The 26,931-nt window shown below is 37.1% G+C and overlaps 10 protein-coding genes across 10 annotated transcripts; 7 read left to right on the forward strand and 3 right to left on the reverse strand.

Moving 5' to 3' along the window:
• Positions 1–979: 979 nt before the first annotated feature.
• RO3G_06016 (uncharacterized protein) lies at positions 980–1,569 on the forward strand (the record flags this gene model as incomplete). The annotated part of the gene is made up of 2 exons (XM_067660606.1): positions 980–1,421; positions 1,469–1,569. The coding sequence occupies 2 exons, from the start codon at positions 980–982 to the stop codon at positions 1,567–1,569; spliced, it is 543 nt and encodes a 180-aa protein (XP_067516707.1).
• Positions 1,570–1,683: 114 nt separating this feature from the next.
• Positions 1,684–4,362, reverse strand: RO3G_06017 (uncharacterized protein; the record flags this gene model as incomplete). Its single annotated transcript, XM_067660607.1, has 8 exons — positions 1,684–2,149; positions 2,196–2,297; positions 2,440–2,809; positions 2,918–3,108; positions 3,162–3,645; positions 3,699–3,764; positions 3,824–3,953; positions 4,012–4,362. 8 exons carry the CDS (start codon positions 4,360–4,362, stop codon positions 1,684–1,686), a joined length of 2,160 nt encoding a protein of 719 aa, XP_067516708.1.
• Positions 4,363–7,086: 2,724 nt separating this feature from the next.
• Positions 7,087–7,792, reverse strand: RO3G_06018 (uncharacterized protein; the record flags this gene model as incomplete). Its single annotated transcript, XM_067660608.1, has 3 exons — positions 7,087–7,094; positions 7,141–7,337; positions 7,386–7,792. 3 exons carry the CDS (start codon positions 7,790–7,792, stop codon positions 7,087–7,089), a joined length of 612 nt encoding a protein of 203 aa, XP_067516709.1.
• Positions 7,793–10,067: 2,275 nt separating this feature from the next.
• Positions 10,068–11,632, forward strand: RO3G_06019 (uncharacterized protein; the record flags this gene model as incomplete). The annotated part of the gene is made up of 5 exons (XM_067660609.1): positions 10,068–10,224; positions 10,333–10,602; positions 10,659–11,055; positions 11,103–11,363; positions 11,410–11,632. The coding sequence occupies 5 exons, from the start codon at positions 10,068–10,070 to the stop codon at positions 11,630–11,632; spliced, it is 1,308 nt and encodes a 435-aa protein (XP_067516710.1).
• A 2,102-nt stretch (positions 11,633–13,734) lies between these two features.
• RO3G_06020 (uncharacterized protein) lies at positions 13,735–15,014 on the forward strand (the record flags this gene model as incomplete). Its single annotated transcript, XM_067660610.1, has 4 exons — positions 13,735–14,072; positions 14,134–14,411; positions 14,465–14,801; positions 14,849–15,014. The coding sequence occupies 4 exons, from the start codon at positions 13,735–13,737 to the stop codon at positions 15,012–15,014; spliced, it is 1,119 nt and encodes a 372-aa protein (XP_067516711.1).
• A 1,762-nt stretch (positions 15,015–16,776) lies between these two features.
• Positions 16,777–18,124, forward strand: RO3G_06021 (uncharacterized protein; the record flags this gene model as incomplete). The annotated part of the gene is made up of 4 exons (XM_067660611.1): positions 16,777–17,153; positions 17,215–17,489; positions 17,558–17,894; positions 17,956–18,124. 4 exons carry the CDS (start codon positions 16,777–16,779, stop codon positions 18,122–18,124), a joined length of 1,158 nt encoding a protein of 385 aa, XP_067516712.1.
• A 4,040-nt stretch (positions 18,125–22,164) lies between these two features.
• On the forward strand, positions 22,165–23,111 carry RO3G_06022 (uncharacterized protein; the record flags this gene model as incomplete). Its single annotated transcript, XM_067660612.1, has 3 exons — positions 22,165–22,266; positions 22,315–22,491; positions 22,563–23,111. The coding sequence occupies 3 exons, from the start codon at positions 22,165–22,167 to the stop codon at positions 23,109–23,111; spliced, it is 828 nt and encodes a 275-aa protein (XP_067516713.1).
• A 368-nt stretch (positions 23,112–23,479) lies between these two features.
• RO3G_06023 (uncharacterized protein) lies at positions 23,480–23,710 on the reverse strand (the record flags this gene model as incomplete). Its single annotated transcript, XM_067660613.1, has 1 exon — positions 23,480–23,710. One exon carries the CDS (start codon positions 23,708–23,710, stop codon positions 23,480–23,482), a length of 231 nt encoding a protein of 76 aa, XP_067516714.1.
• Positions 23,711–24,033: 323 nt separating this feature from the next.
• On the forward strand, positions 24,034–24,843 carry RO3G_06024 (uncharacterized protein; the record flags this gene model as incomplete). Its single annotated transcript, XM_067660614.1, has 1 exon — positions 24,034–24,843. The coding sequence occupies one exon, from the start codon at positions 24,034–24,036 to the stop codon at positions 24,841–24,843; it is 810 nt and encodes a 269-aa protein (XP_067516715.1).
• Positions 24,844–25,498: 655 nt separating this feature from the next.
• RO3G_06025 (uncharacterized protein) lies at positions 25,499–25,672 on the forward strand (the record flags this gene model as incomplete). Its single annotated transcript, XM_067660615.1, has 1 exon — positions 25,499–25,672. One exon carries the CDS (start codon positions 25,499–25,501, stop codon positions 25,670–25,672), a length of 174 nt encoding a protein of 57 aa, XP_067516716.1.
• Between the last annotated feature and the right edge of the window lie 1,259 nt (positions 25,673–26,931).

Raw genomic sequence — 26,931 nt, forward strand, 5'->3', positions numbered from 1 at the left:
TTTTTTAAAAAAAAAATACAAATCGCTCATCTTTCACCCTAGCTTAAGACGTGGTTATTTTGTAACTGGTATGGACTAGCTAGACAAAGCGACATGATCCAAGGAGTGTCTGCCCCCCCTTTGATGCATCGATGGCTTATAGGCTAGGATGCTTTTTCTACCATTCATTTGAACCTTCCCGATTTCTTTCATCCAACACGGTGTCATACACAGGCCTGAAAGCAAAAGAGATCATCCATGAAACCTAAAGAGAGAGACCAGATAGAGGATGCGCGATGTGCACCAAAGACGGATCATACACCATGGATGACGATGGATGCTATTTGAACAAATGCAGTAATGACCTGCTTGGGAAGTCATGAACACAGATTCTAGGAGAAAGAAAAAGGGGTTGAAGAGAGAACGTCTTCCATCTTTGTCAATAAAGACGACGATTGTCTATAAAAGGTCAAAATCCGTGCTTTATTCCAATCTCCACTCATTAAGGTTTTTTTTTTTGTGTGCGGCATACGATGGGTCAGGTTGAAAGAGAGAGGGGGGAGTTAGGAGTCAAGGTGCCTTTGATGATGGATTGCATGAGTGAACTTCAATCCTGTTTGTGGTACGGGTCATGACGATGGAAAGTATCGGATAAAAACCAAACATCTAAAAAATGCTAAAAAAACTCAATTTAAAACGTCGAATGAGGAGAAAGGGGAAGAATGAATCAGCAAGATGTTTTTTCTCTTAAAATTGAAGTTGAACAACTTGTTCCCCCCTTATTTTTTTTTTTTCCCTTTTACACATTTTAAATGAAGAAAGTCCCGCATGTTTTTTAAATTAATTAATTGAAACTAGTTCTTTTTCTGTCAAATATTTTCCTTTTGCTTAATTTGGCTATTTCAGTGATGTATGAAAGCAGAAAAATTCCCCACACTGCAAAAAATCGTATCGAATAAAACATTCATCGCTTTCAAATTTTCATCCCTCTTCTCTTTGCATGAATAAACATTCAAGAAGGAAGCGTTTAAGAAGAACGCAATCCACAGGTGATCTGCTTCCAGTCCTGGCCACCCACCGTCTCTTGTTCAACAATGCCTCCACACCCGCCTTGTCCGACCTGTGCACTCAAGCGCCTGCGGACACATGCAGAGCTTCCCGAGTGACCTTTCTCTTGCCTCCTCCTCCATCAAGACCCACTTCTATCCTCGTCCGACAGAGACGCTGGTCTTTACCTGAGAACTGGTTCTTGATCTCCAAAGACACCTTTTTCAGGTGGATCCACTTCCAAAGGAATGCTGCGTCTCTTCCGCCCACAATCCAAATTGGATCCAAAGTCAGATTGTTCTTGAGACCACTACCGATCATAGGCACAGTCAAATTCATAGGTCAAGTTCACTTTGACCAAGGAGATTGGCTAGGTCTCGAATTTACTGAACAAGGTAAGCTCTTGTTGGTAACCGCCTTCATCCTTTAACCTTCCTCATAGTGGGAAATTGTGATGGCTCATACCAAGGTCAGCGCTATTTCGAGACTCGATATCTCTGCGCCTTGTTTGTTAAAAGAGAAGAAGTGTTACTCATTCAATAATAAAAAATTGGACATCCCCCTCCTTTCCTGTCCTGCTTTCTGTCCCTACACCTGGGACGTTCTATTCTGTTCTTTTCTTTTCAAGTTTAAACATCTCTTTATACTCTCTTTTTATTATATCAACGGAATCTTTGCTTGCTCAAAATATCTTGGCAAAAACGTCATGGCCTCTTCAGATTGCCCCATCAGATGCTTCAATGCATTACGTCTATCTTGAGGCAACTGAGCCAATTGTTGAGCAAGATAAACAGGTCCTGGAGGCAAGCCGACTGTGGGATCTTCAGTGACAGGATTTGCTGTGGTTAACTTGGCAAACGAGGTTTGATAACCACCTTCCTCTAAATCAAAGGTGTATAATTCATCCAACTCTTCTACTTCAAGAGGGAAAGGTAATTCAATCAACTTTAAGAGAGCCAATAAGGTGTTCAACCAGAGTGAATCAACATAAGGTTGTTGAAGCATCAATTCAGAGCGAGTTAGCAGGTGAATGATACCAGCAGCTCCAGTTCTCTTCTCAACCGGTTGAGTAAGTTTGTTTAAATCGGGTAAAACAAACAAGCTCATTATTTGGCCAAACAATCTACACAAGTTAATTTTTTGTATTCAATGCTTTGGCTACTATTTACCCAGGCTGTAATCCATCATAGACTCGAACGATCGTATCTGGTCCACCCATGTTTTCATTCAAGAAACAAAGCGTCATCCAATTAGTAAAGTTTCTTGTAAATCTATCAAAGAGAATATGTATTCCCTTCTTCTTGCTTTGAAGTCTCTTTAATACATCAGAAAGTAAAGCAGGTAAATATTTCCCTAAAACAGCTCTAATCACTCATTAGTCTCTTTTGCATGTCTCCAACAACAATGACTCACAGTGGCACACGAAGGGTGATGGTTCTTAATAAAAGCATGGCATATTGATCAAATTGTCTAGAGTAAACCAACTTTTGTTGAAAGATACCCAAGATGGATTCCAACTGATTATTGGCCATAATGGTCGTCACGCCCTTATCCAAATAAGCTTGGACAAGACGGACAAGCGCAGGAATATTACCTTGCTCCCATAAGGAAGGATTCAAGATAGGGTTCAAGATGGAAACATACGACCCAGTCAGTTCAGTACCCTTATGCTGCTCCAACAATTGAGCCAGGAGCTGAAAGACGTAGGGTGAAAATTCTTGTACTTCTTGAGAGAGAATGGTCTGAAAGGGACCAAAGCACATGTTTTCAAATTCGGTCAGGGCTGCAGGCGAAGTAGGGCAAATGAATCGAATCAGGGCACCAATGCTTTCAAATATGTAATGGTTGAATCGTGGGTTACTAGGATTCTTGCTCACCACAGAAAGAATACCTGTCAGTTTGCCCATGATCACGTTCACGTAGGGCATCATGTCGCTTCGGCTGATAATAATCACACGCATCACGGCCTTCATCAAGTAGTCGTTCTCAGACAGTTTTTCGGGTGTTTGGCCTTGCTCAATCAATCGGAAAAGCTGTGAAAGAAGGGTCTCTGCATAAGGTTTGATATCTTCAGAGGTAAAGCTATATGAAATCACAAAATAAATAACGCGGTTTTCTTTTTCATCATCACTTACAGCATCAGTTTTCCTTGGCGAATAAACAGGATACGTTCGATAGCAATAGCTGCATAGGTATGGACGACATAGTTGGAAGATTCAAGATGCTTGACAAGCAAAGGAAAGACAGTCAAGAGCTGTTCCTTGGTCAACTGGTTTCTAAAGGTATACACATACTTGATCGCATCCACCTTCAAGATGGGCAAGTCGCTGTTGACGTCAGATTGTAAATCACACAAGACATGTCGACTGAAGAAATCAATCACATCCACCAAGGCATTGACCTTGGTCACACCTTGTTGTGCGGTGGATGAAAGAGAAGAGATGGCGACGGACAAGAAGATGGCTGTGTTCTTGTATCGCCAGTGCTCGGTAGGATTGCTGTTGTAGGTCATCAAGTAATTGTAAATATGCTCACTCATGATCTTGGTTACTGCTTGCTCATATCGTTCCAATAAACCCTTGATAAAGTCCGCAGCAGAACGACGACGCGTGTCGGTGTCTGAAGAGATTGTGTTATGAACCGCGTTTTATACGTTATGAAAATTGCCTTACCTGATCCTTCCAAATCTCTACGAATGTATTCAATAGGATTATCCTCAAATAGTTCCTCATCCACAGCTATCAAACACAAGTCGTCAATACAAGTTTTTTTTTTTTCTTTCTGTCTTGTCACTTACTTCTAATGACTACATTTGGAAGAGCAATCTTTTCGCACATGTTCTTTAATGCATCCTCATTATCAAAAATTGGCTTGAGTGTTTCCAATCGAACAAAGATAGTCAACACTGCAAAGGCCTTACAGATCAACTATACAAAAAAAAAGTCAAGACCCATACCTCACTTTATGCTCAAATATGTCACTTACACCATCATATTTCAATTCACTTCCGGTCGTTGTCAGAAGGTTGACAATAATAGGCACAAATTGAGGCAAGAGTGAAAAGGATTCATCATAGCGAGAGCCATACAATTCCAAAACAGAGCAGATATTCGTCTTGATCTGCTCCAATATACCTTCTTCCTCATCGTCATCCGTAACCAATAATGGGTTTTGATAAATCAAGTATTTTTCAAACAGACTCATAAAAGGCGCCATGTTGTCTTCAAAGAATTCGGGTAAATCTTGACAGTTCAAATCATAAAAGATTTTGATCAACAAGTTGAGTGAACGAGCCAAGACTTGAATGGCTGCTGGATTATTCACATTTTCTTCCATCAATTTATCTGTAATCTGTATTGAAATGTAAGTTTTAACTTTTTCTATTTATCGATGTATATATATTTACTTGAAAGAGTTGAAAGTAAGGCTCACAAAATAAATTCAATACATATTTGATATCTGCAAAGAGTTCATCACTTCTAAAAGCAGATCTCCATCTGTTTACAAAAAGGGGAAAAGGTTTCCGGATTCCAAGGTTTCGGTTTTTTTTTTTTTTTTTACCTCTTGAAAAAAGAAAGAGCTGGGCTAAGAAAACCCTTGTTGACTTGAAAATTTGTTGGGCTTAACTTTGGAAACATTTCCCAAATATCAAGGAGGGGGCAGCCAACGGGGTTTTACAATCAAAACAATTTTTTTTACAGGCAATAAACCTTCCCCTTGGTCCGGAAAATCCGCCGCCGCAATCAAGGTCAAAGCCTCCCTAATTTGAAATTGAATTTTTTCCGGGACGGTAATCCTCAACTGAACAATTTCATTTTTGAAAGCAATACGATTTGATTTGGCAATCCCGTCCAGAGCTTTTTCATTGTCCTATGAAAACCCCCTGTCAATTTTTATAAACCGGGGAACTTTTTTTTTTAAAAAAAAAAAAAAAAAAAAAAAAAAAAAAAAAAAAAAAAAAAAAAAAGAGAGCGTAAAGAAAGACAGAAAAAAAAAAAAAAAGAAAAATTGGAATTTTTATACAATCACATGCTATTTTTAGATTTGTTTCAACCTCTTTGACCCTTCGTCGTGAATGGTGATGATTTCATGTGTACGTTTGGTTCCATTGTTTGATTCAATCAAACTGGGGGTTGTGTAGGTATTGTCTTTTTGTTTTAATAGTCTATCTTGGTTTGGATATTTGTTTAATGCCACTTTGGTTTGATAGTCAATATAAAGGTCCTTTCCGAAAGATTAAGCCACCCATCTTTTTTTTTTTTTTTTTCTTTCTTTGTCTTACCTGAATTCCTCTTATCTTGACACAGCAGATAGGACACTGCCAGTTCATGGAAGTCACTTGAAATTTAAAAAAGACGTTGGCATCAAAACAAGTGGAATGAGTACAAAAGATGCATCGTGCTGGATGTTGAATGATTGAAAGTAGGATGGGATCCATCACTGACACATATTCCTCCTCCATCACCACCACTTCTTCTTCTTCTTCTTCTCCCTCATGACCTACATAACTCTGTCAACCCAAACCTAATGAGCCCAAGTGACTTACTGTTCCATGCTTCCCAAAACGTCTGACCACAAGCGACCAGCAAGGTTTCCATCTTGTCCAGATTGAGCTTATCATTTTGATTGCCGCAAGGCTTCAGCAGCTCAATCGCCTGCTGCTGCACCTCGCTGGCCTTGGCGGGCTGTCGCGAGGACCGTTCGAGGGCCTGTCCGAGATAGAGAGACGCCGTCTGGGCATACAGCTGAGCCGTCAGTTCCTCTGGCTTCTTTTCCCAGACGGCGCACACGGACACGTGACGGACGCGGGGCAGGCCCTCAAAGGCCAACCGGAGGCAGACCTCGCCCGTGCTTCGCCGGTTGGCCTTGGTGATCGTCGGAGACTTGTCGGTGATGTCCAGCTGATGGAAGCCAAAGCGGATCGAGCCTTGGTCGGTCTCGGTCAGGGCCTGCCAGTCCTCGTCGTCGATCGCGATCTGCTGAAGGGTGTCGGGCAGCCAGGGCAAGCGTTCGGAGGACCAGAGGTAGAGAAAGAGCCTGACGTTGAAATCAGACGAAGCGTGGCCTTCGACGACGGTCGCTCGATTGAGCCGTTTGAGTGGGATCCGCACGCTCACCTTGTCCTGGTGCCAATCGACCTCGGTCCGAAAGAGCTCATCTAACCTTTCGTATTGATCGGTCGTCGGCAGTCGGTCGTAGGCTAAATCGATCGTCTTGGCCTGATAGGTACGACTGAAGGGAGGTGAGGATCGAATGGTCAGCATGACATCTCATTTACCTTTCTCTCATCTCACGGTAATGCTGTTCGCTTGCTTTGATGATCGGGTAACCAGGAAACAAGATGGAGATCAACACCCTTGAATGATCTCCTTGTCTAATATGCGTATTAGGACATTTTTCGGTAGTGATCCCCTTTTGTAAAAGATAATGATGGATCTCTGCCATTTTCAATTTACTTATTTTAAAATAATTCACAGGATCCTGCACAGACCGTTTAGTCCTCTCTCTTTAGATGTCAACGTTCACTTGCCATGAAAAATTCAACAGACTGTCGAAAGGATTTGAAGTCCATCATACGTCCTAACTCTCTAATTTGAATTCGAGTCAAGATAGGTTGCATTGATCTAAGCTTTCTTTGTCTATAATTATGAAAGCTCATGATAGAGTCTAAAGAAAAAAAAAAAAAAAAAACAATAAAAAAAAATGACAGCTGGTCAGTAGCTATGCCAGATGCGGTGTGTGTCTAGTGAATACAAGCCACAAAGGGTCCTGATAAGAAAAAGTGGCAAGTGCGAGAAAGTATCTAAGGAGTGTTCTTTCTCCCTATTTCCCTTGCCACAGAAAGAGGAACGAAATAGATGGGGAGGGTAGTGAATGAATTGAATGTGTTTATTATTATTATTTGAAAGGAAAGAGAGTAGCCTAGAAACTTTTTAATTTCCGCTCTATTTTGTTATATGAGTTGATTGTTTTTATTGGCTTAAAAAACGATTGCATAATAAAGGTGTGTGTGTGTGTGTGTGTGTGGATGTGTGTGATCAAGATGAGCTCATGGTGTTGTTATTCGACTATTAAAAAAAAATAAATAAATAAAATAAAAAAGAGATGAATTACCTTCTAATAATGATTTGTCCATATGTAAATGAGAACCAAAAGGTAAACAACCTTCTAATACTGCTTCCGACATCATCGTACTCAGTCTATCCAAAGTATTGGATTCATTTTCAATTAAATGATCTTTTAATCTCTGAAGACTATTCCAAACGATAGATAAAATGGCTGAAGTACCTGCTGGATGATGAATAGGAATACTATTTTATCTATAAGCTTTTTTAAATTCCACAGGTTATCTTGATTACCTATCAAGATCTTGTTCTTGTTTCCAAGGAATGTCTGATCCCTTTTGAATTAATTCTTGTGAACGAATACCTGAAATGGTGGGTAGAAATGTAGGCATCACATGGTTTGGCTCGGTAGGTGAAGACGGTATATCAAAGATGCCAGTACCATCATGAACAGGTAAAGAGGGTCCAAAGGTGGCTTCTAATAAATGATCGATGTCTGAAAAAGAGTCCTCTGAGACGGGTGATGAAAGTGAATACTCTGAAAAACTTTGAATGGATGAGGTACTGGTCGAAGGTAGGGCTGAACTGATAACATGCCAATCATTATCAGAGTCCGAAACGGGTAATACGATATCATCGGGATAAGAAAGTTGTTCTTGAAGTCTTTGAACGGGTCGACTGCGTTGCTGTACAAAAGCCATTTGAATGTTTAAAAAAAGAAAAAAAAAAAGGGAAAAAAATGAAATAAAATCAAAAATATATTAAAAACAAATCATTCGACACATAACCCCTTATCTTTTTAGAATAGCGTGACTTTATATTTTTGTCATTCTGCAAAAATATTTACGAGTATGAGTTCGCAAGTAATGCAATGGTGATGCTTTATTTGTGAATAATTAAGGATGAAATTCATGCATTGTGTATGAATACGATGAACACTACAGCAACTAGGCTTATCAATACAAATAGGCATGTTTCTAACGTATTTTAAAACTCTGATATGAACCTAAAGAAGTAGAATGAGTTCTTACTGTCTAAAAGCTATTTTGGCGCTCATCAAGGTCCCATGCTGATCACAACAGGGCCATTCAACCCTATACACAATCACCAAAAATACCTTTCGTCATCTATCATCGTGCGATAAAAAAAAAAAAAGTCGTGTAAATAGGCTGGTGAAGGCTATTCATAAGTCAATGATCTAAATTCTAATTGTCCTGCTCAGTAGAAGATGTCAATTTGATTTTTTATGAAGATGTCCCAAACTATCAAGTTTGGATGGGTTGCATCTCATCCACACGCAACATGTTTGTGTGAGAGGAAAATGTAGGATGATCACTCGCTAGAGAAAGGTTTCACACTGCGTGACTTGTAAGACGTCATAGGAACATGTTGTCTTTATCAAACAAGTCGCTGCTTTACAGCCAAAGTTAAAAAAAAAAATTCCTTGCTGTTCTTTATGAACACAAATACCTAAAATCCATTTTCCCGACTCTTTCTTTTTATCGTTAGACCAAATGTTTCCCAGTTAGGTCTATCTTTATGGAAGATGATCATTATTTCAACTTTTGTAAACTTCTTTGCACTGCCGATAGTATGATGGACAGTGAAAAGGAATAAGTCTAGTTTTGTATTCATTCAATAAAGATCTTCTAGCGGGAAGCAAGAAAGGAGCTTTGCTGAAAAAGCTTGTGTCCATCACAACCTGGGGGGCACAACCGGATGGAATGAGGTGACAATCTAGGTCGCAGCCTGATCTTTATTCCGTTTGGTTTCCTGGTGACTAATTCTACAAGAATACATCTGATGTCTGTGAGCACTGCTGGGTCTATCTCATCCACAATTTAATTTTTATTTCCACCTCTGAAAACCTTGATTACGTACCCACCGCCATATCATCTGTCTCCTACTTGTTTAATTGCATTCTATCCATAATTTGATGAAATTCAGTATTGAAATCAGTTTTGTTTACAGCACACCGAATTCACTGGTTTTCAGATTCATTATAACACTACACATAAGAAAGGCCACTGAGCTCCAACCGAGATCGACAAAGGAAACAAAGATGGTGAAAGCAATCCGTCTAGTCACTGATCACTGCTTCCATTTCACTGCGAGCACTCTCAACACGATGAATCAACACAAGGAATTGAAAGGCAATTACACTGAATCATGATCCAATAGATAGAACAGAAAAGATTGAAAAAGAGAATTGTACGATTGGAACGAGAAGAATAAAACAAAAGAAGAGGACACAAGTGTCTGCGAAAGGATTGAACATGATTATGCAACTTATTAAGCCATCAAACATCAATCATGCCACGATAAGAATAAGGACGGCCGGAAAAGAGGATAAAGAAGACGATACGAGAAATAAGACAATCGTTATTCAAAGGGTTACTCATACAAAATAGGATAACCTAGTCATAAGCAAATAAAGGCACTGCCTCATTGTGTCTCTTTCTTTTTTGAGTGACATGCGTTGAAGTGGTGAGACGAGATCTTATTGATGATTCCATAAAAGTGAAAATGAGACACTTTTTTTTTTGATATACTCTAGACCCTCTTCACGCTGCTGGTCGTTCTTGGTACACTTACTTGTGACTCATGTAGCGTATTTAGCCAATCGCATGCCTCAATGCACCATGTCAACAATCCACATGCACCCCAAAATGGATTTACCCCTTCATCCTGTCAGCCACTTGTCTGTTCTTTTCTTAAAAAATTTTGCATAGACTGTGCCAATAAAATGGGATTAAAAGGTGCTTAAAACATTTTTCTCTTTGAGCCATACTCCCCCCCCCCTATTTTATAGTGATTGGACGAATAGAGAAAAAGCGAAAATGGCTAAATAAAGACAGATGAAGTCAAACTAATTAAAGTGGAGCCAACAAAAAAAGGACAAAAGTCACACAAAAAACCAATTTATAACGAATCAATACTTTTTTCTTTTTTTTTTTTTTTTTTTTATTACTCAAAATGAATCATTCACCTCCCAAGCCAGGTTCAAAAATAATTATTGTAGGAGGAGGATGCTTTGGTCTGTCGACGGCTTATGCATTGTCACTGAAGCATGAATATGAAATTTGTGTGTTTGACAGAAGACCGATTCCTTGTCCTGATGCTGCTTCCACTGGTAAGCAAGAGAAAGAGAGAGAGAGAATAGATGAGATTAAAAATAGGTTAGATATCAACAAGATTGTCCGCTTGGATTATTCAGACAACACTTTATATATGCATTTAGCCATTGAATCCATTGGGATGTGGCAAGAGTGGAACAAAGAAAGACAAGAAAGCGAACAAGACCCACTGTTTCATCAGACAGGTGTCCTCTTGTTTGGAAGAGATGAATTTTCTGACTCTGAAAAGAAAAGTCTAAAGGCCATACGAGAAGCAGGCTATGGTCACTACATTGAAGAATACAACAGTCCGGAAGAGATCATTGCAAAATTCCCACCCTTCAAATCAGCGGTTGAAAACGGTTTCAAGAAGGCTTATTTGAATAAACAAGGAGGTAAGAGAGAGAGAGAGAGAACAAGGGCTTTTTGACTTGACATTCATTTTTGGCAGGTTGGTGTAACTCTGCAGAAGCTGTGAAACATGTTTATCAGAAATGTATTGAAAACGGAGTCAAATTTATCTTGGGGGAGACAGAAGGTCGTTTAGATAAACTTTATTACGACCCCAAAGATCCGAAAACGGTCGCAGGCATTCAAACAACCAATGGTCAAACTCACTATGCTGATTTAGTCTTGTTGACCACTGGTTCTTGGACTGCTGGATTGGTTGATATGCATCATCAAGTGGTTGCTAGTGGACAAGAAGTCATTCATTTCCAACCTCCTTCTCATCTAAGGAAACAGTGGGAAAAGATGCCTGTTTGGTGTGGGGATCTCTCCATCACGGGTTATTATGGTTTTCCTGTGAATGCAGAGGGTAAAATGAAGATTGGCAAGCATCATTCTGGGTAATAGAGAAAAAAAGAGTGTAGTACAGGCCACTGACCAACACTAGATATCTCAATCCTCGACAAACGGATCAAATCTCTGTTCCTCGTACTCAAGTCACCAATTCGTGTGATACGATTCCCGTAGGTGCACTACGACAATTTAGACAATTCTTAGGACAATTTTTACCCGAGACTTCTTCACTTGATATTTCTTATGCAAGAATGTGTTGGTATTCGGATACCATCGATGGTCACTTTGTGATCTGTCATCATCCGGATTATCAAAACCTGGTTGTTGCCACAGGCGATTCAGGGCATGCGATGAAGTAAGACATCATGTTTTGATTGAAAATGAAACTCACACTACTTTAGGTTTTTGCCTGTCATCGGTTTCAAGATTAGAGATGTTGTGGAGGCTGTGGATACAGATTATACCCGTGCCTGGAAATGGCGCAATATGGAAGCACAAAATACAAAATTAGATAATCTTCGTGCTGCTACAGTGATTCAAAGAATCATTCTTGAAGAAAAGGATAATGAAGATGCTAGGATGGCTACCTTGGAAGAATTTAAGGTTGCTCGTGCGCATCTTTAATTGTGTAACATTTAAATAAAAGGGGAAGTTTTTTCTTATTGACCAATCATTGAAAAGTGTTTGTTTATGGGATATCTTGATATTGATTGGTTCTTTTTATTCTTTAATTGTCAATTTTTTTTTGTTTGTTTGTCTACAAGATCTTACAATCCACATGAACCCTAATAAAGTTCTCACGACAATGCTTTCAAACATTCTTTTGAATTTATCACTATGGTTATTATGGTTGCCGTGGTTATAGATCATCAGTCCACTGACAATGTAAATAGTAGGCAAACGTATCGATCTTTTCATTCTCGTACCCTAAGCTGATACTTTTCAAGTATCAAGTAAAAATCCAATGCTTCATTAGAAACTGTACCAGCCTAAAATGTGGGAATGACCTTTTAAAGGGAATCCGCATAGCATGGATTTGAATGAACCAATCTAAATCATCCTAATAGGATAAATTAACCTGTCAATTTGGGGATAACAGTGAATGCATAAATAAATGTACAATCATCCATTTGTCAATTGAAAAAAACACCTACGTTCTTTTACGGTCTTTGTCTCTTTAGAGAAATTTTTTTGCATGGAAATAGAAATATAGCGTAATGTCTGCTTTCAGAAAAAATTGTGAGAAATACTTGCGAAACAGCTACCACTTCATCACTTGCTATATTTTTTGGATTATTTTTATACAAACCTATGTATCTGTTGCTTTGTATGCGTATAGACAAAGCAGAATGTTTTGATATGACAGCATTACCAACTACACGTTTTTTTTTTAAAAAAAAAAAACAAGATTGTCCAAAGTGTATAGATCTGATAAAACTATGTAAGGATATTTAGTAAAGTATAATGAAGATCTGGTCAGTTTATACATCTTTAATTATGAGCGTAATAATGAATAACAACTGCCTTGATAGACATGGAATAAAGGTACGAATGTAGCCATTGAAATTCGCTTTGGCTTGACTGATGATCTCAAGAACAGTTGCAGCATTTCAAAAGACGTGTTATTGTTTCGAGAAGCAGTGGACTTGAATAAAGTGACAGGTAGCCACTCCTGTTTGATTCAACACACGCGTCACAGAAGTATGCTTACTGCCAATATTTAAAGGGGAGGTTTGTATAAAGTAGATTTTATTTTAATTCCCAACTTTTATGGATTATTTACCGGGTTATAATTCTCTGCATGACTTGGCAAAGAACCGAGTAGAGAAAAATATTTAATCAGCACAATTTGCCTCTCCTACGGTGCCAATAGGCTTCACATCGAACTTAAATAGGCCATTACTTATCTCTTGTCAAATAGAGCGCTTGTTTGCAAAAAAAAAAAAAAAAAAAAAAAAAAAAAAAAAAAAAAAAAAAAAAAAAGTTGATTGTTGGAGGGTACGTGATTTGATAAAAGTACTGAATACATAATATTACTTGTTCCATGTTTACTAAAACTCCTTTTAATGTTAGCTATTAAAAATTACTGTTCGTCAAGCTCAATTAGAATTGGCCCCAAATTCGTCTTGATTCCTGGATATTTCTATATCTTGTAAAAAGCAAAAATTCCATTGAATGAGTTCTTTGTCTTGAACCTTATAAGGAGGTTATAGAGACTTCTTCATTGGGATTTTAAGCATCACTTTTTCAAACTTAATTCTTATTATACGCAAATAACTCACAGGTTTATAAATGAGGATGAATACAATACAGTACTGTAAGGGTATCATAAAGTATTATTTTCAGCAAAAAGCAAATCACTCTTTATCACTCAGCAAGTATTGATGAATACATAACAGTTACTTCTATTTTACATGATTTATTTTTCATGTTTGATTCTTTCATAGCCAACAATGAGCGTTGTCTTACCAGTTGAACTCAAAGTTTCTTGTTGTATGACAAAAAGGTATCTGTTGGTTAAAATTAACCAGACTTTTGTATTCTGAAAAAAAAAAAAAAAAAAAAAGTGGAGAAATCGGAAAATAAAGATTTGTCCGAAATGAGATCAAGAAGAGGGCAAGAGAGAATCCAGCACTATACAGCTTGGGAATATAACTAGCATATAAAAAGTAAGTGTATTTTCATCTTGTTTGAGAAAAAAAACAATTTCTGTAAAATACACATTCATGGTTCGATTCATTTCTTTAAATATCTCTGTTACTGCTCTTTTATTATTCTCTTTTAGAACTCATCTTACCACCGCTGCTTCTACCAACACATGCGTCGTAGCCAAAGACAGCTCGGATGACGCTATCACGATCGCCAAGGCCTTTGAGGACTGCAAAACCGATGGCACTGTTGTCTTTTCTAAAAACACAACCTACAGCCTGAAAAGTGTCCTTGAGCTTTCAGGCCTCCAAAATGTCAATGTGGATTTGGCTGGAACAATCGAATTGCCTGCTCGAAATACATCCTACTCAACCACGTCTGCCTTTATTCATTTTGAGGGATCGAACATCAATCTGTATGGTGATGGTCTCATCAGTGGTGCCTGTGCCTACACATTACTGATCTAGGCCATTTAGGTATGATGCCCTAGATCACACTGCTCCTCCTACTATCCTTGTGTCCGCTAATGATTCCTCCTTTGGCAGCTTTCGTATCGTGAACGCTCCCAGAGCTCATATGCGTATCAAGAACTCCAACAATATCCTCGTACACAACGTCACTTTTCACACGGCTTCCAGTAACATTTGCTATCTTCCCAAGAACACAGATGCCTTACAGATCACCCAATCTTCAAATATAGTCTTTAAAGACTCTTATCTTACTGTAGGAGATGACTGTACGGCGATAAATGGAGGTAAAGTTGTCCATTGTGATAAACATCCCTTCTCAATCTATACTTTATACTAGGTGTCACGAATGTGACTGTATCCAACATTATCTGTAACGGAGGCCATGGCTTCAGTGTGGGCTCTCTTGGCAAAGGCGGCTCAACAGATGTGGTGCGTCAAGTCCGAGTGCGTGACAGTACTTGTAATGGTTGCGAAAACGGTGTGCGAATCAAGACATGGCCTGGCGGACAAGGATCTGTCTCAGATGTGAACTATAACAACATTATACTCAACAATGTCGATAACCCTATTCTTGTGACAACTCACTATTGTGATCCAAACGTGATTGAATATTGCAACAGCAATGATACAATTTCTTTGACTATTAGTGACGTTCACTTTAAAGACATTACTGGGTAAACTGACAAAGCATTTGTTCAATCAGAATTAACATTTTTTTTAGCTCCGTTTCAGCACTTGGTAATCCTGTGGTTAATATCAACTGCTCTTCCCTTACACCTTGCTCGGATTTCACTCTGTCTGGTGTTGATATCACCAGAGTCACCACCACTTCTAATAATGTCTGTGAAAACTTAAATGGATCCAGTGACATCTCCGTTTGTTCTTGATTTTGATGTAAAGAACAAAATAAAAAATTGACCTTTTGTTTTCTTGAAACAAAGAACAGACTATATATCATATTATACAACAAGAAAGGTAGTGAATAAAAAGTTTTTTTTTGTTATGTTAGAAATAATCTGTTGGAGCAAACTAGTATGTAATATGCGCTTATAATGAATTCTAAACCAAGATGTGCTATTGGGCTGAACACAATGAGCTGTTTTCTTTATCAACTTGCTTTTGCTTGAGAGTATCATTGAGCATATCCTGCAGGTTAACATAGAAGCTTAATCAAAATCCTACCCCGCATATTTAATAAATGTTGCTGATTTCTTCTAAATAACATGAGTATTCTATGCCACTGCTTGTGTATTTTTTCTGTAATGATTTATTATTTATGATGGTAAAGAAAATCTACAACAGTATAAAAAAAATCCAACCAAATGCATTGTAATGAATGGTTGGTATAGAAGTAATCCATAGTTTTATCAGACTAGCTATGCAAGAAATGTAGACTTTTAGAAGCCTATTATTTGTCTACAAGCTCATTTTGGTGAGCATAAAATAAAGTGATCTTTTAAGGATTAGGAAAGAGCAAAGGTTTAATAAAGGAATCATTTAAGCAATTCTTGAACTCTAGAGAAAAAATCTGAAAGCAATACTGCCTTCTTCAGTGGAACATTCAAAAAAGCAAAATGGATAATCTTATTACTAATATTTTTATATTACAAGCGTCTTTACGATATGGATGAAACCTACTTTAAAAATTATCTAGACTTCTTATTAGCTCATTCAGACATATTTCTCATTTATCCTCAGGTCTTGTGAAGCAAAAAAAAAAAAAAAAAAAAAAAAATTATATACTTGTAATTTACGCTTTATGAATTGTCCCGTACCCAGAAAAACCTTAAATTTAAAGATATCAAAAGTGACCAAAGCATTTAACGATGAGCATTGAGTTATGAAATGAATAATAGGTCAGGTATCTACAGGGATTAGCATTGATTTCAAACACTTCTTTTGTTAAAATGTCTACATGGTGTTTTCACCGCAATAAAAAAACACTCTTGAAATAAACAGGAAAGAAGACGAAGAAAGCGGAGAGCTAAAATATAAGGTTATTATTTTTTTCTGTAACAGCTGAAGGAGTATATCAAATCTCCTCAGAGTTAGCCTTTTACCTTGTGTTCATGGTTCTACATAGACTAAAGAGCCGATATACAGTCTTATGATGAATTTAGTGGCTATTAATCATATTATAGGGTTAAATAAATTAGTAGATTATGACTAAAAACTCTTTATTCAGTCCTGCAGTGGTAAGCTATTCGTCAGGTAACAAAAGACGCGTTAATCATTTTTTCTTGAGAACAGAGCAAGTTAGAGCAAGATATACGTGCTTATGATGTTGGAATACCTCATTATTCACAGCGATGTTAAATCCTTAGCTTCAATGCCAAGATTAGATACATTGTTAATAGTAAAACTTTCCGAAGAATACTTGTACTATGGTTTCATTATGGATTCCCTAATTTCATTCTAGGTCACTCAAATTTTTCCAGCTCAATTAAATGATCTAATTGTGAAAAATGTGGGGAAAGCGGAAAATAAGTGAAATTGTCCGAGTACACTGAAAACTTATACATCAATAAACTAAAGGTAACCTAATGAAATGCTCAATATAAAAAGACAAATGTCCTTTCTTTTTTTCACAGAAAGCCAAAGAAGTCAATAATATTACCCAGTGTATTTGTTCTAGAGCAAGAAAAAAAAATGGTCCGGTTTACATCTTTTACGTCTCCTTTCTCTGCTATTTTGTTGCTCTCTTTTGGAATTAATAAAGTTGCTACTGCTTCTACCAACACATGTGTCGTAGCCAAGAGTGACTCTGATGATGCAATCACTATCCTTGAAGCTTTTGAAAAATGTAAGACGGGTGGTACTGTTGTTTTTCCCAAGGATAGCACATACAATTTGAACAGCATCGTTACTACCTCAGGTCTCAAAAATGTAAATATTAACCTTGCTGGAACCATCAACTTGCCTGTTCGTGAAGAATCCTACCGAAATGGGGATTACTACATTCAGATTAAAGGTACAAACATTAAAATGTATGGCGGTGGTACAATTAATGGTAACGGACAGGCTTGGTAAGTTGATTGTAGTCTTTAACAAACGAAAAGAATAACATTACTAACAATTGGCTTTCAGGTGGGATGCTTTGGATCGTACCGCACCTTCTGTTCTTCGCATTGCTGCCAATGATTCATCCTTTGGTAACTTTAACATCATTAATTCTCCTAGAGCACACCTTAATGTCACCAACTCCACCAATCTTCTTCTTCATGATTTTATCATTCATACAGTCTCCAACAATAGTAATCCTGCCAAAAACACAGATGCTTTAGATCTCTATCATTCATCAGGTGTTATATTCAGAGATTCTGATCTTACAATAGGAGATGATTGCCTTGCAGTAAAAGAAAGTAAGTTAAAGATGTTCACCGTATCTCATCGTGATGCATCTAGCTCATTTTGCTCTCCTTTCTTGTAGATGTAACAAAAGTGACTGTTTCTAATATAACATGTAGAGGAGGCCACGGCTACAGTATTGGTTCTCTTGGTATGGGTGGTAGAAGAGATTTTGTTACGCAAGTCAATGTTTACAACAGTACCTGTATAGACTGTCAAAATGGTGTTCGAGTCAAAACTTGGGCTGGTGGAAAGGGCTTTGTTGAAGACATAAATTTTACAGACATTTATCTTGAAAAGGCCGAAAACCCTATTATTATCACTACTCATTACTGTGATAAAAACGAAATGGGATATTGTAATAATAATTATGAAACCTCTTTGGATATTGCTGGAGTTCACTTTAAAAATATTCATGGGTAAGTTTATGAATGCAAGTCATGTATTGTCGTTAAATATGTATTTTAAAATTTAATTTAGCTCGGGTTCTGATAAAGGTAAACCCATTATCAACCTCAATTGCTCTACCGAATCACCCTGCTCCGATGTCACACTTACCAATATCAATATTTCCAAGGCTTCCAATAATACCAAGAATGTATGTGTCAACTTGAAAGGCTCTGATAAAATTCCAGAATGTTCTTCTTAACTTGTATTTTTTGTTATCTTGTATGCAATTATTTTAAAATAAAGTCAATATCATATATACCTTACAGTTTGAAAAAGAAACAGATTTAATTAATACATTGGCCAAATTATAGTATAGTAAACTATCAACGTTTCTTTTTTCCCGTTCATAATACTGAATAAATTTTATTAGCATTTTTTTTTTTACTGGAAGCTTGTATCCTCCGAATAGCTGTCCAATGTAGAATTACTAGTAAGATCATTGTATGTAGAAGTGGGAGTGGTATATGCAGATTTTCAACATCAACTGCTGTCTGCAAAAAATAGACAGTAACAATTAAAATAAGGCGGCAAAAAAAAAAAAAAAAAAAAAAAAAAAAAAAAAAAAAAAAAAAAAAAAAAAAACAAGAATCAGTTGCTTCCAGCACATTTTGAAAACTATAATTGATCTCTTCATATGCCTCCCTTTTTATCCTTGATTTTTAGCTTAATATCAACTATACAATTTCGTTGAAAGCAAAGCAAGAAGCTAATTATAAGTTTATATACTGTGATAATCTTCAGTAAAGCTGTTATCGTTCAATCCCTAGGCCAATGATCTTAAATCTTTATACCATCATCTTATCCTCATATTTAGCATTACCTGGTTATTTTAACAAACTAATATATGTGTTTTCCAATAAACTAGTGAATACATTTAGGCTGCCGGCATTTTTCGTAGCAGTGATGCAAACATAGGTCGGTAAGAAGGGTGTAGAATAGCTCTTACAATTTCTTTTTTCTTTTTTTTTTGCACTAAGGTGAAAAACAAAAGAAAAAACAAGAATAAAATTGGAATATGGGCTTTCATATTAAAAAGAAACAGGAAGTATGCAAGGCCTATGAATGTAGTATGACAATAAAAAAAATGTTCTTCGAGTTTTATTCAAACAAACTTTACATGTAAATCTAATGAAACTATAAGGGTAGACTTTGCAACTGCAAGACTAATCACAATTTGCTCCGGCAAACTGAAATAATAAATTATTTCTTCAATGTTTTTAAAGCTTGTTTGCTAAAATCTATTTGTTATCCAGACAGACGAATAAGATTTTTTATTATCATTAAAGCCTTTTCTCAAAACGTGTCCTATTAGTTTTATAATCTGAGTTTGCATTTATCACTAACTAAAATTTTTTTACCAACACTGTGGTACTACTGTCAATTTGGGAGACCAACAAAAAAATTTGCAATGATTGTCCAAAGTTCAATTCACAGATTTGTAAGCAGTGATTTCACAGATATTTTACTCCTTCTAAAAAAATGGAATAAACTATGTGAAAATTCAGAAACTATAACTTTTCGTTGTGTTTGCACATCCTATTCTATTTTAATGATGCAAAACATACAGACTTGCTCAAAATTGAATACACAAACAAATTCAATCTGATACCCCAAAAAAAATCTGATACCCAAACTTAAAGATCTTACAATGTGTATTTGTTTATGATAAGCTAATAGTATAATGTTAAAAAAAAGATGAAATTCGATGTGTTAAAAAGTAATCAAATATATAAGTCAATTCATAACTTACAATAATTTGTTATTACAAGCACATCCGTCGACAACATCCTGATTAACTATTTTCTTTGACTTTGGCTGAAGTTTGTATTTTTTTATTTCACTAACTCCACAAAACCATGCCATCATTTACCATTGTATTCTTAATACCCGTCGCAAGTTCAAGTCCATCAGATCTGAATTAAGCCATGTCGTATTTACCCCATTAAATACTTATTATTCGTATGAGATTACTCAAATCTTATATAAGAAATAACAAATACTGAATACATAATATTATATATTACATATTCTCTAAGACTCATTTACAATATTAACCATATACAATATTTATATTGTTCAAGCTCAATACTAAAATTGATCTTGAACTCACTTCGGTCCCTGAATAATTTTATTTCCTATATAAAGGCGTAGTTTGATTAAATGGGTTCTCTCTCTCGTCTTGAAATCTAATAAAGAGGTTACATAGAGACTCATTCACTAGTTTTTCAAGCACTATCTCCTTTTAATTCTCAAATTTTTATCTGCAAATATCTCAAGCCAGACCTCCTCAGCGGAAGATTCACTGCGGCGCTTCCTTGCTAACGCCCCCCTAAAAGTAACATATACGGACCAACCTTTTCACCTTCTACTATCCCATGATGTGGATCTCTCTTGAGGTACTTTATAGATCTCTTGATGACTTTATATTCTTGTTGCTGGTAACGTTATTTCTTTTTGTTGGCTATAAATCAGCGGCTATGGAACAGCCCCGATCGTATATCCGTATCGTATCTCACTCGTAAAATATGATACAAGCAACCATTCGCCCCCTTCTGTAACGTAATTTCAAAATACTGTTAATAAAGCTAGAATTTTGGCAAGATAATATAATATACAGCCTGCAATATTATTTTCATTCACGACTGTTACATATTATGTTTGCTTTTTATGCTTCTTTGTTGTAAAAATTATGTTACTTTTTAAAGTATTTTGTAACCATTTTTATTAATTAATAAAGAGAGCATTCTCTCCACTTTCATTCAAAAACCCTCAACCACATACCTTTACATTAGTGAAGAGTCGAAATATCTCATTAGTACGAAGCCATTGCTGAACAATAGAAATCAAGTCAGTCAGAGAAAACCGATAAAGATTGGAGTCGAAGACTGTAGCGACTTTCATCACATGATCAGGAACAATCAGAGTTATTGAATGTAACATTAACGAAGGAAAATCAAGAGTTAAAAAAAAATCAAAAAAGGAGCAGGAATATTGGGAATTAATAGTCTTCAACTCAAGACTATTCAGACCTTGACTGAAGAGGTCATATCGCTTAAGACCAGTTATATACAGCTACGATCGGAAAAGGTGAGCATGACAACAAAAATCAAAGTACTTAAAGCGAAAGAAGGATGTTGGAAGAAAGAACGCTAGTCTCTTGAACAAATAGAAACATTATTTTTTTTCCATTTTTTTTTTTTTTTTTTTTTTTTTGAATCTTAAACAATGGCTAGCGGTTGTAACTTTTAACCCTTCTTTTCAAGAAGTTGCTTTGGTACATGAATACTCAAGTTTATCACACCTACAAATGATATGGCGCCAAGAATGGTCTGTGTACGTGTCTTTGTTGAAGGAGGTAGTAATCGCTGCCATTTGCCCTTTGGGGGCTCATGCTCTACGCGTTTTCGTGTTGGTATGGAAGCCAGCTTCATCAATAAAAATGCAGTTTTTAAAAAATTCGTATCTTGGTTACTCCGTGCGATGACCCAATCGTAGCATTCTTGGGTGATGTCTGAGCTTGCTCTTGCCTCGGACCAAAAAGAAACTTTCTCAAAAGTGAGGTTACAATCGTCTCGCATGTACTCTTGATTTCAAGGCCAGCAAACTTGCTGATAAGCATTTCAATAGCGCCTTGAATCTAGGTATCTAGGTCATCATGGTAAAACTCGATTAAACATTGCTTATGCTCTCCATTTAGATGCGAGCAGTACTTTGTTTGATGCTTGCTTTGAGATCCGCAGTCCTTACCGACATTAGGTATTGTGCTTTATACTAGAAAATACTTTTTTTGTGCTAGAGCAATCTGTCATAGACTTGGTTGAGCATTTGTATTTATTTTCATAGTTTTTCTTATTTCTTCTTTGTTTTGTTCAATATGTTTATTCTTAGGGGGAACCTGAGCGTTTTCTTCTAGGTAAGAATTAGGCTTCTCACCAACAATATCCGTTGCTTCAGCTTCATTTTCGTCGTAAATATTTCCTTTGCCGCCTTCCTTTAAGAATACTACCGATTTCATTTTTTTTAGGAGTAAAATATCTGTGAATTGAACTTTGGACAATCATTGCAAATTTTTTTGTTGGTCTCCCAAATTGGCAGTGGAACCACTAAAGTAATTTTTGACTATTTTGCGGAATAACAACATTTTAACTTTATGTGATTGGGTAAAATTTTTTTGATCTTTTTTTGATATTTTTTGCTGTGAAATTTTTTCGATAACTTCTTCTTTCTTCCCTGTTAAGTATGGTTAACGCATCAAAGGATATCAAAATTGCCGTTATTGGTGGCTCAGGTCTTTACAACCTTGAAGGACTTGAAGTTATTGAAGAAATTAACCCTGAAACTGTAAATAATACCACCTTTTTTAATATTCATATTCTCACTCATTGATAGCCTTGGGGATATCCTAGTGATAAGATTGTTATTTCAGCTACACCCAACGGCAATAAGATCGCCTTCTTAGCCCGCCATGGCCGTGGCCACTATTTGACACCTACTGAAGTACCTGTACGTGCCAATATTGCCGCTCTCAAATCCCTTGGTGTTGAGGTTATCTTGGCCTTCTCCGCAGTAGGCTCCCTTCGTGAAGAGATTCCTCCTTGCGACTTTGTCTTGCTGATCAAGTGATTGACCGTACAAAGGGATTGCGTCCTTCCACCTACTTTGGTGAAGGTCTCGTTGCTCATGCTGTCTTTGCTGATCCCTTCCACGCCGGTTTGGCCGATTTGATCGCCAAGCACGAAAAGAGTCTTGAATTCGGCGCCAAGTTGCATCGTAACAAGACAGCAATCTGTATGGAAGGTCCCACTTTCTCTACTCGTGCTGAATCTCACATGTACCGTTCTTGGGGTGGTGATGTGATCAACATGTCTGCCTTGCCCGAAGCCAAGTTGGCTCGTGAAGCCGAAATACAATACCAAATGATCTGTATGTCCACTGATTATGACTGTTGGCGCGTAGATGAAGAAGCTGTCACTGTCGAGACTGTTATGCAAAACATGGGTAACAACGGAAAGAACGCAAAGAACTTGCTTCATGCCCTCTTGCCTGATCTTGAAAAGGCTGTTGAACAAGGATCTCTTGAACCCAAGTTGACAGGTTCAATGAAATTTGCTGTTATGACTGCTCCTGAAAAGAGAAACCCTGAAACTGTTGCTAAATTGAACTACATCTTGCCCGGTTACTATTAAATTATGTGTATTATTTATTGTGAATAAAAAAAAACTTTATGTTTTTGTTGGAATGAGATAGAAATTATATGGTTTGTAACATGGATTAAATAGAAATGTTCCTTTTTCACTGAAAGGAAATAAGGCTGAGAAGTAGAATGGTTGCATAACTTGGTGACAAAGAAAAAAGTGATTTGATGCAATAAGAGATAAAGTTAAAATACCTCTTGTGCAACCATATGTGAAGCTTAAATACAATTCAGTTACTGTAAACAAACATCCTTATCACCGTTGAAACAATTAGATTATTCAGTTGGCTTTTCTCTATTCCCCTCTGAATTTGAAAATGTTTACTGACTTTGAAATATGATTTTCATGCTTTTATAGCGTCAAAACGTATTTTTGAATGAAGACGTGGTTCTTTCTGACAACAATAATCCCAAAGATGGCTTAGCAAAGTCACTTCTCTTAAATACTCCAACAACATTAGGGCCCAAAACATATTTATCATAACGATTTTGGGCACGGATAGTGACCAAAAACCGTAAATCCCTTCTGCATTCATTCAGCTCTCTTTCAACAGTAGATGTGGCTGGTCCAACATCGATCGATAGTGACATGCCAACTGTCTTTAAATCCAGTATTTGGCATCTGGGACATGGGCTTGGAAGTGTATTTCTTGATATGACTGGATGTAAAGAAACTAAGATTGAGTTATTGGGATTGATCGCTGAGCAATATCCCTCTAGAGTAGGTGTCCTCACTCAGCAAGTTGGATCCCTCAAATTTGCTGAGATTAACTTTGATCCTGCTGATGAAGCTTTCAGTGAATGTCTCACAAACGGTATTAAGTTTGCGGATAACTCGACTATTATATCATATCGAGCGCTGGATAATCATATGCAAGTTGTTTGTCTTTGTTTATCCAACCTACCTTTTTTAGATGAGATGGCCTTGTTGGAAAGTCTGCAAAAGAGTAAGGAAATATGGGAATATTCTGGATGTAGGCATCCTGTTAGAGCCCACTACTGGTACTTACATGTGCACAGATTACGCTGTCCTCAATATATCTTCTAAGGATACGCAATTCGAGCCTTTAACCCATTTAATCCCGTGGTACGAACAGCATGAGTGTGGTTTTTATGCTGTATGGAATCAGATACCGGTATGTTGTCGTTATTGTCATGAGGAAGGACATGTAGTGGCCGATTGTCCAAAGCGTAGAATTAAGCATACTTGTTGGACCTGTGGTGCTGTGGATCATCTTGCTGCTGAATGCTCCCGCGATAAACCTTCCAAAAAAGCCGGTAAGCAACCTGCAGCTATTTCTCGTCCCTTTACTTCTGTGGAACCGATCGAGATCACTTCACCGATGGAACAATCTGTTACCTCGGATAAGAATATAGTACCTGAAGAATCTATGACAGATTCTTTTGTAGATTCAGATGTGACCATCCTCCAAGGCCCCGTTGTTAACTCTCCAATTTCCTCTTATGCGATCTATGTTCCTGTTCCTTCGAACATTGCCATTGCTACAACACCCAGGTCAAAACGACTTACGGTGCTAGTAAAAAAGACTCCATGTAACCGTCCGATCACTCGACCTCACCCTACTGCGCTGCCTACATTGACATCCAAACCGGCAGAGAGTATGATTGTTGATTCGCAGGTCTCCGGAAACAATGAGCATCGTTTAGATTTCTCCTCCAGCCATGCAAGGGATGAGGACTCCGTCAACAATATCTTACAATAATATGAGTAATAAGTATAACAACTTATTACTGCATATTGCTTCATTAAGCTGTAACAGTTTAGTGAAATCTCACAATCCCAAACAGCAATCGCAATTTATACGCTATCTATGCTCTTTACAACCAGACATTATGGCATTCCAAGAAACTCACATCTCTGATACCACACGCTCCTTTATCAGTACTCAATTTCAAGCTCGACACCCAATATGGACTTACCATTGTGTTATTGTCTCTTTTAATCCCTCTTTCATTCTTTCAGACAATATGATTCCAGAACATGACTGAATGATTCTCACAAAGGTCACACATTCCAGCTACGCCTTTGCTCCTTTCTTCATGCTTGTTCTCTATGCACCCGCTTCCTCAAGTCGTCAACATCAGCAGTCTTTTGACCAGGTCTTCGAACTCTTGCATGCACAAGATTTGGATATCAATTTTGGCCGGCTACTGATTACTGGAGGTTTTAATTACTCCTATGCACGCTCGTACCTTTCCTCTCAAACATCGCTACAATGGGTCTCGTTCTTAGAGGATCACTTTTATAAAACACTAATAAAAGATGATCTACATGAGCTGCCCACATTCAGACGAAATGAAAGCATATTTTCAACAATCGACTACATCTTTATCAGTCAAGCGTGGTGTTCAGCAGTTATGGCAAGTGATCTACACAAGTTGAATGCTTCCTGGACAGACCACTCCATGTTTTCAGTCACTTGCTGTGTTGGTACTGCTCCTTCTGGTCCTGGTCTTTGGCGTGGAAACCCGACCTTTGCTCGAAACTTTGCTTTCCAACAATGCCCCAAGTCTAAGGAAAAATACTGTTGATTCTGTTTCCCAAAATAGTGGTAGTGCCAAAAATTCAAATAGTCGAAAAAGTAGCAGTAGTAGTGTAAAAAGTTCCAACAGTGGTTCTCAGCTGAATGAAACCATAACAACCAAAGAGAAAGAGGAGATATTGAATATCTACAGAAATCTAGACGAAGAAAAACTGTGGAGACCATCAACAGGAAAAATCGTAGAAAAAAAAATGATAAAGCTTGTGGAGAAGAGCATTTATGAACATCCTACCCATAGTTTTATTCTTGACCCTGACGATGAAAGTTGGACAGATTGTTTTACTGAAGAAGAGCTTAATGAGATACGTACACAAAAATCCAGAGAGCTTCCCACATTACCAATAGAACTACTTGATTTTCTAAACAGGATCAAGCAAATGGTAAATAGACTTAAACATTGTTGTTTATAAGTAGTTAATATTGAGTTAGATTGGAAAGCATTTACTATTTTACTATAGGATATTAATGAGATGGACGAGTTCATCTCTGGGATTTATTTTAACACCATTAAAGACTGTATTTGCCATTGGGCAAGAAAGTGTTTGTTGGAAGGCATAGAGTTGTTCATGACAGATTTTTTCAAAAGCGAGAATTTAACTGAACGTGATCTACTCAGTCGAGTATGGAGATTAATATTGTTAGCATTTGATCAAGGAAGAATGCGTGTCAGAGAGTATGTTTTTTTCTTCTTTTTTTTAAAAAAAAATACATTGTTTCCCTACCTATTACTGTTTATAGAGAAAACTATAGTAAGGCCACAAACACTCAGATTAATAAGAAAAGGAAGCTATCAAGTGGAGGGCTTATTGAAAGAAAAGCAACCAGCAAACGAACAGATCAATTAATAAAGTTTGGAAATTACGAGCTGGGAACTGTTGAAGGTTCGAAAATAGATGATGAATATAGTACCAAATTTTTCTTGATTCAATGAAAAAGGCACCAAAAGCAATGAAAGATATGTTATTAAAATTGATGAAAGCAGCACCACATAAGAAGCATGATCTTAGAACTATTGCTATTATTACATCTAGTAAGTAGATGAGCAAATAGAAATAGGAAAAGGCAGAATCTAAAATATTCATTTATTTAAATAGAACTTGAAGTAGTACAGTTTACAATTTTATGACAACTCAGTGTAATCTTTCCATTAAGCAGGCGCAATTCCAACCAGTGGAAAGGAATAGCGAGGAAAAGATTCAACAACGCTACGACTGGGTCCAAAAGTGGCATCAAACCGACCTGGATTTC

Source organism: Rhizopus delemar, genomic scaffold (genome assembly GCF_000149305.1).
Source record: "Rhizopus delemar RA 99-880 supercont3.4 genomic scaffold, whole genome shotgun sequence".
NCBI classification, from domain to species: domain Eukaryota; kingdom Fungi; phylum Mucoromycota; class Mucoromycetes; order Mucorales; family Rhizopodaceae; genus Rhizopus; species Rhizopus delemar.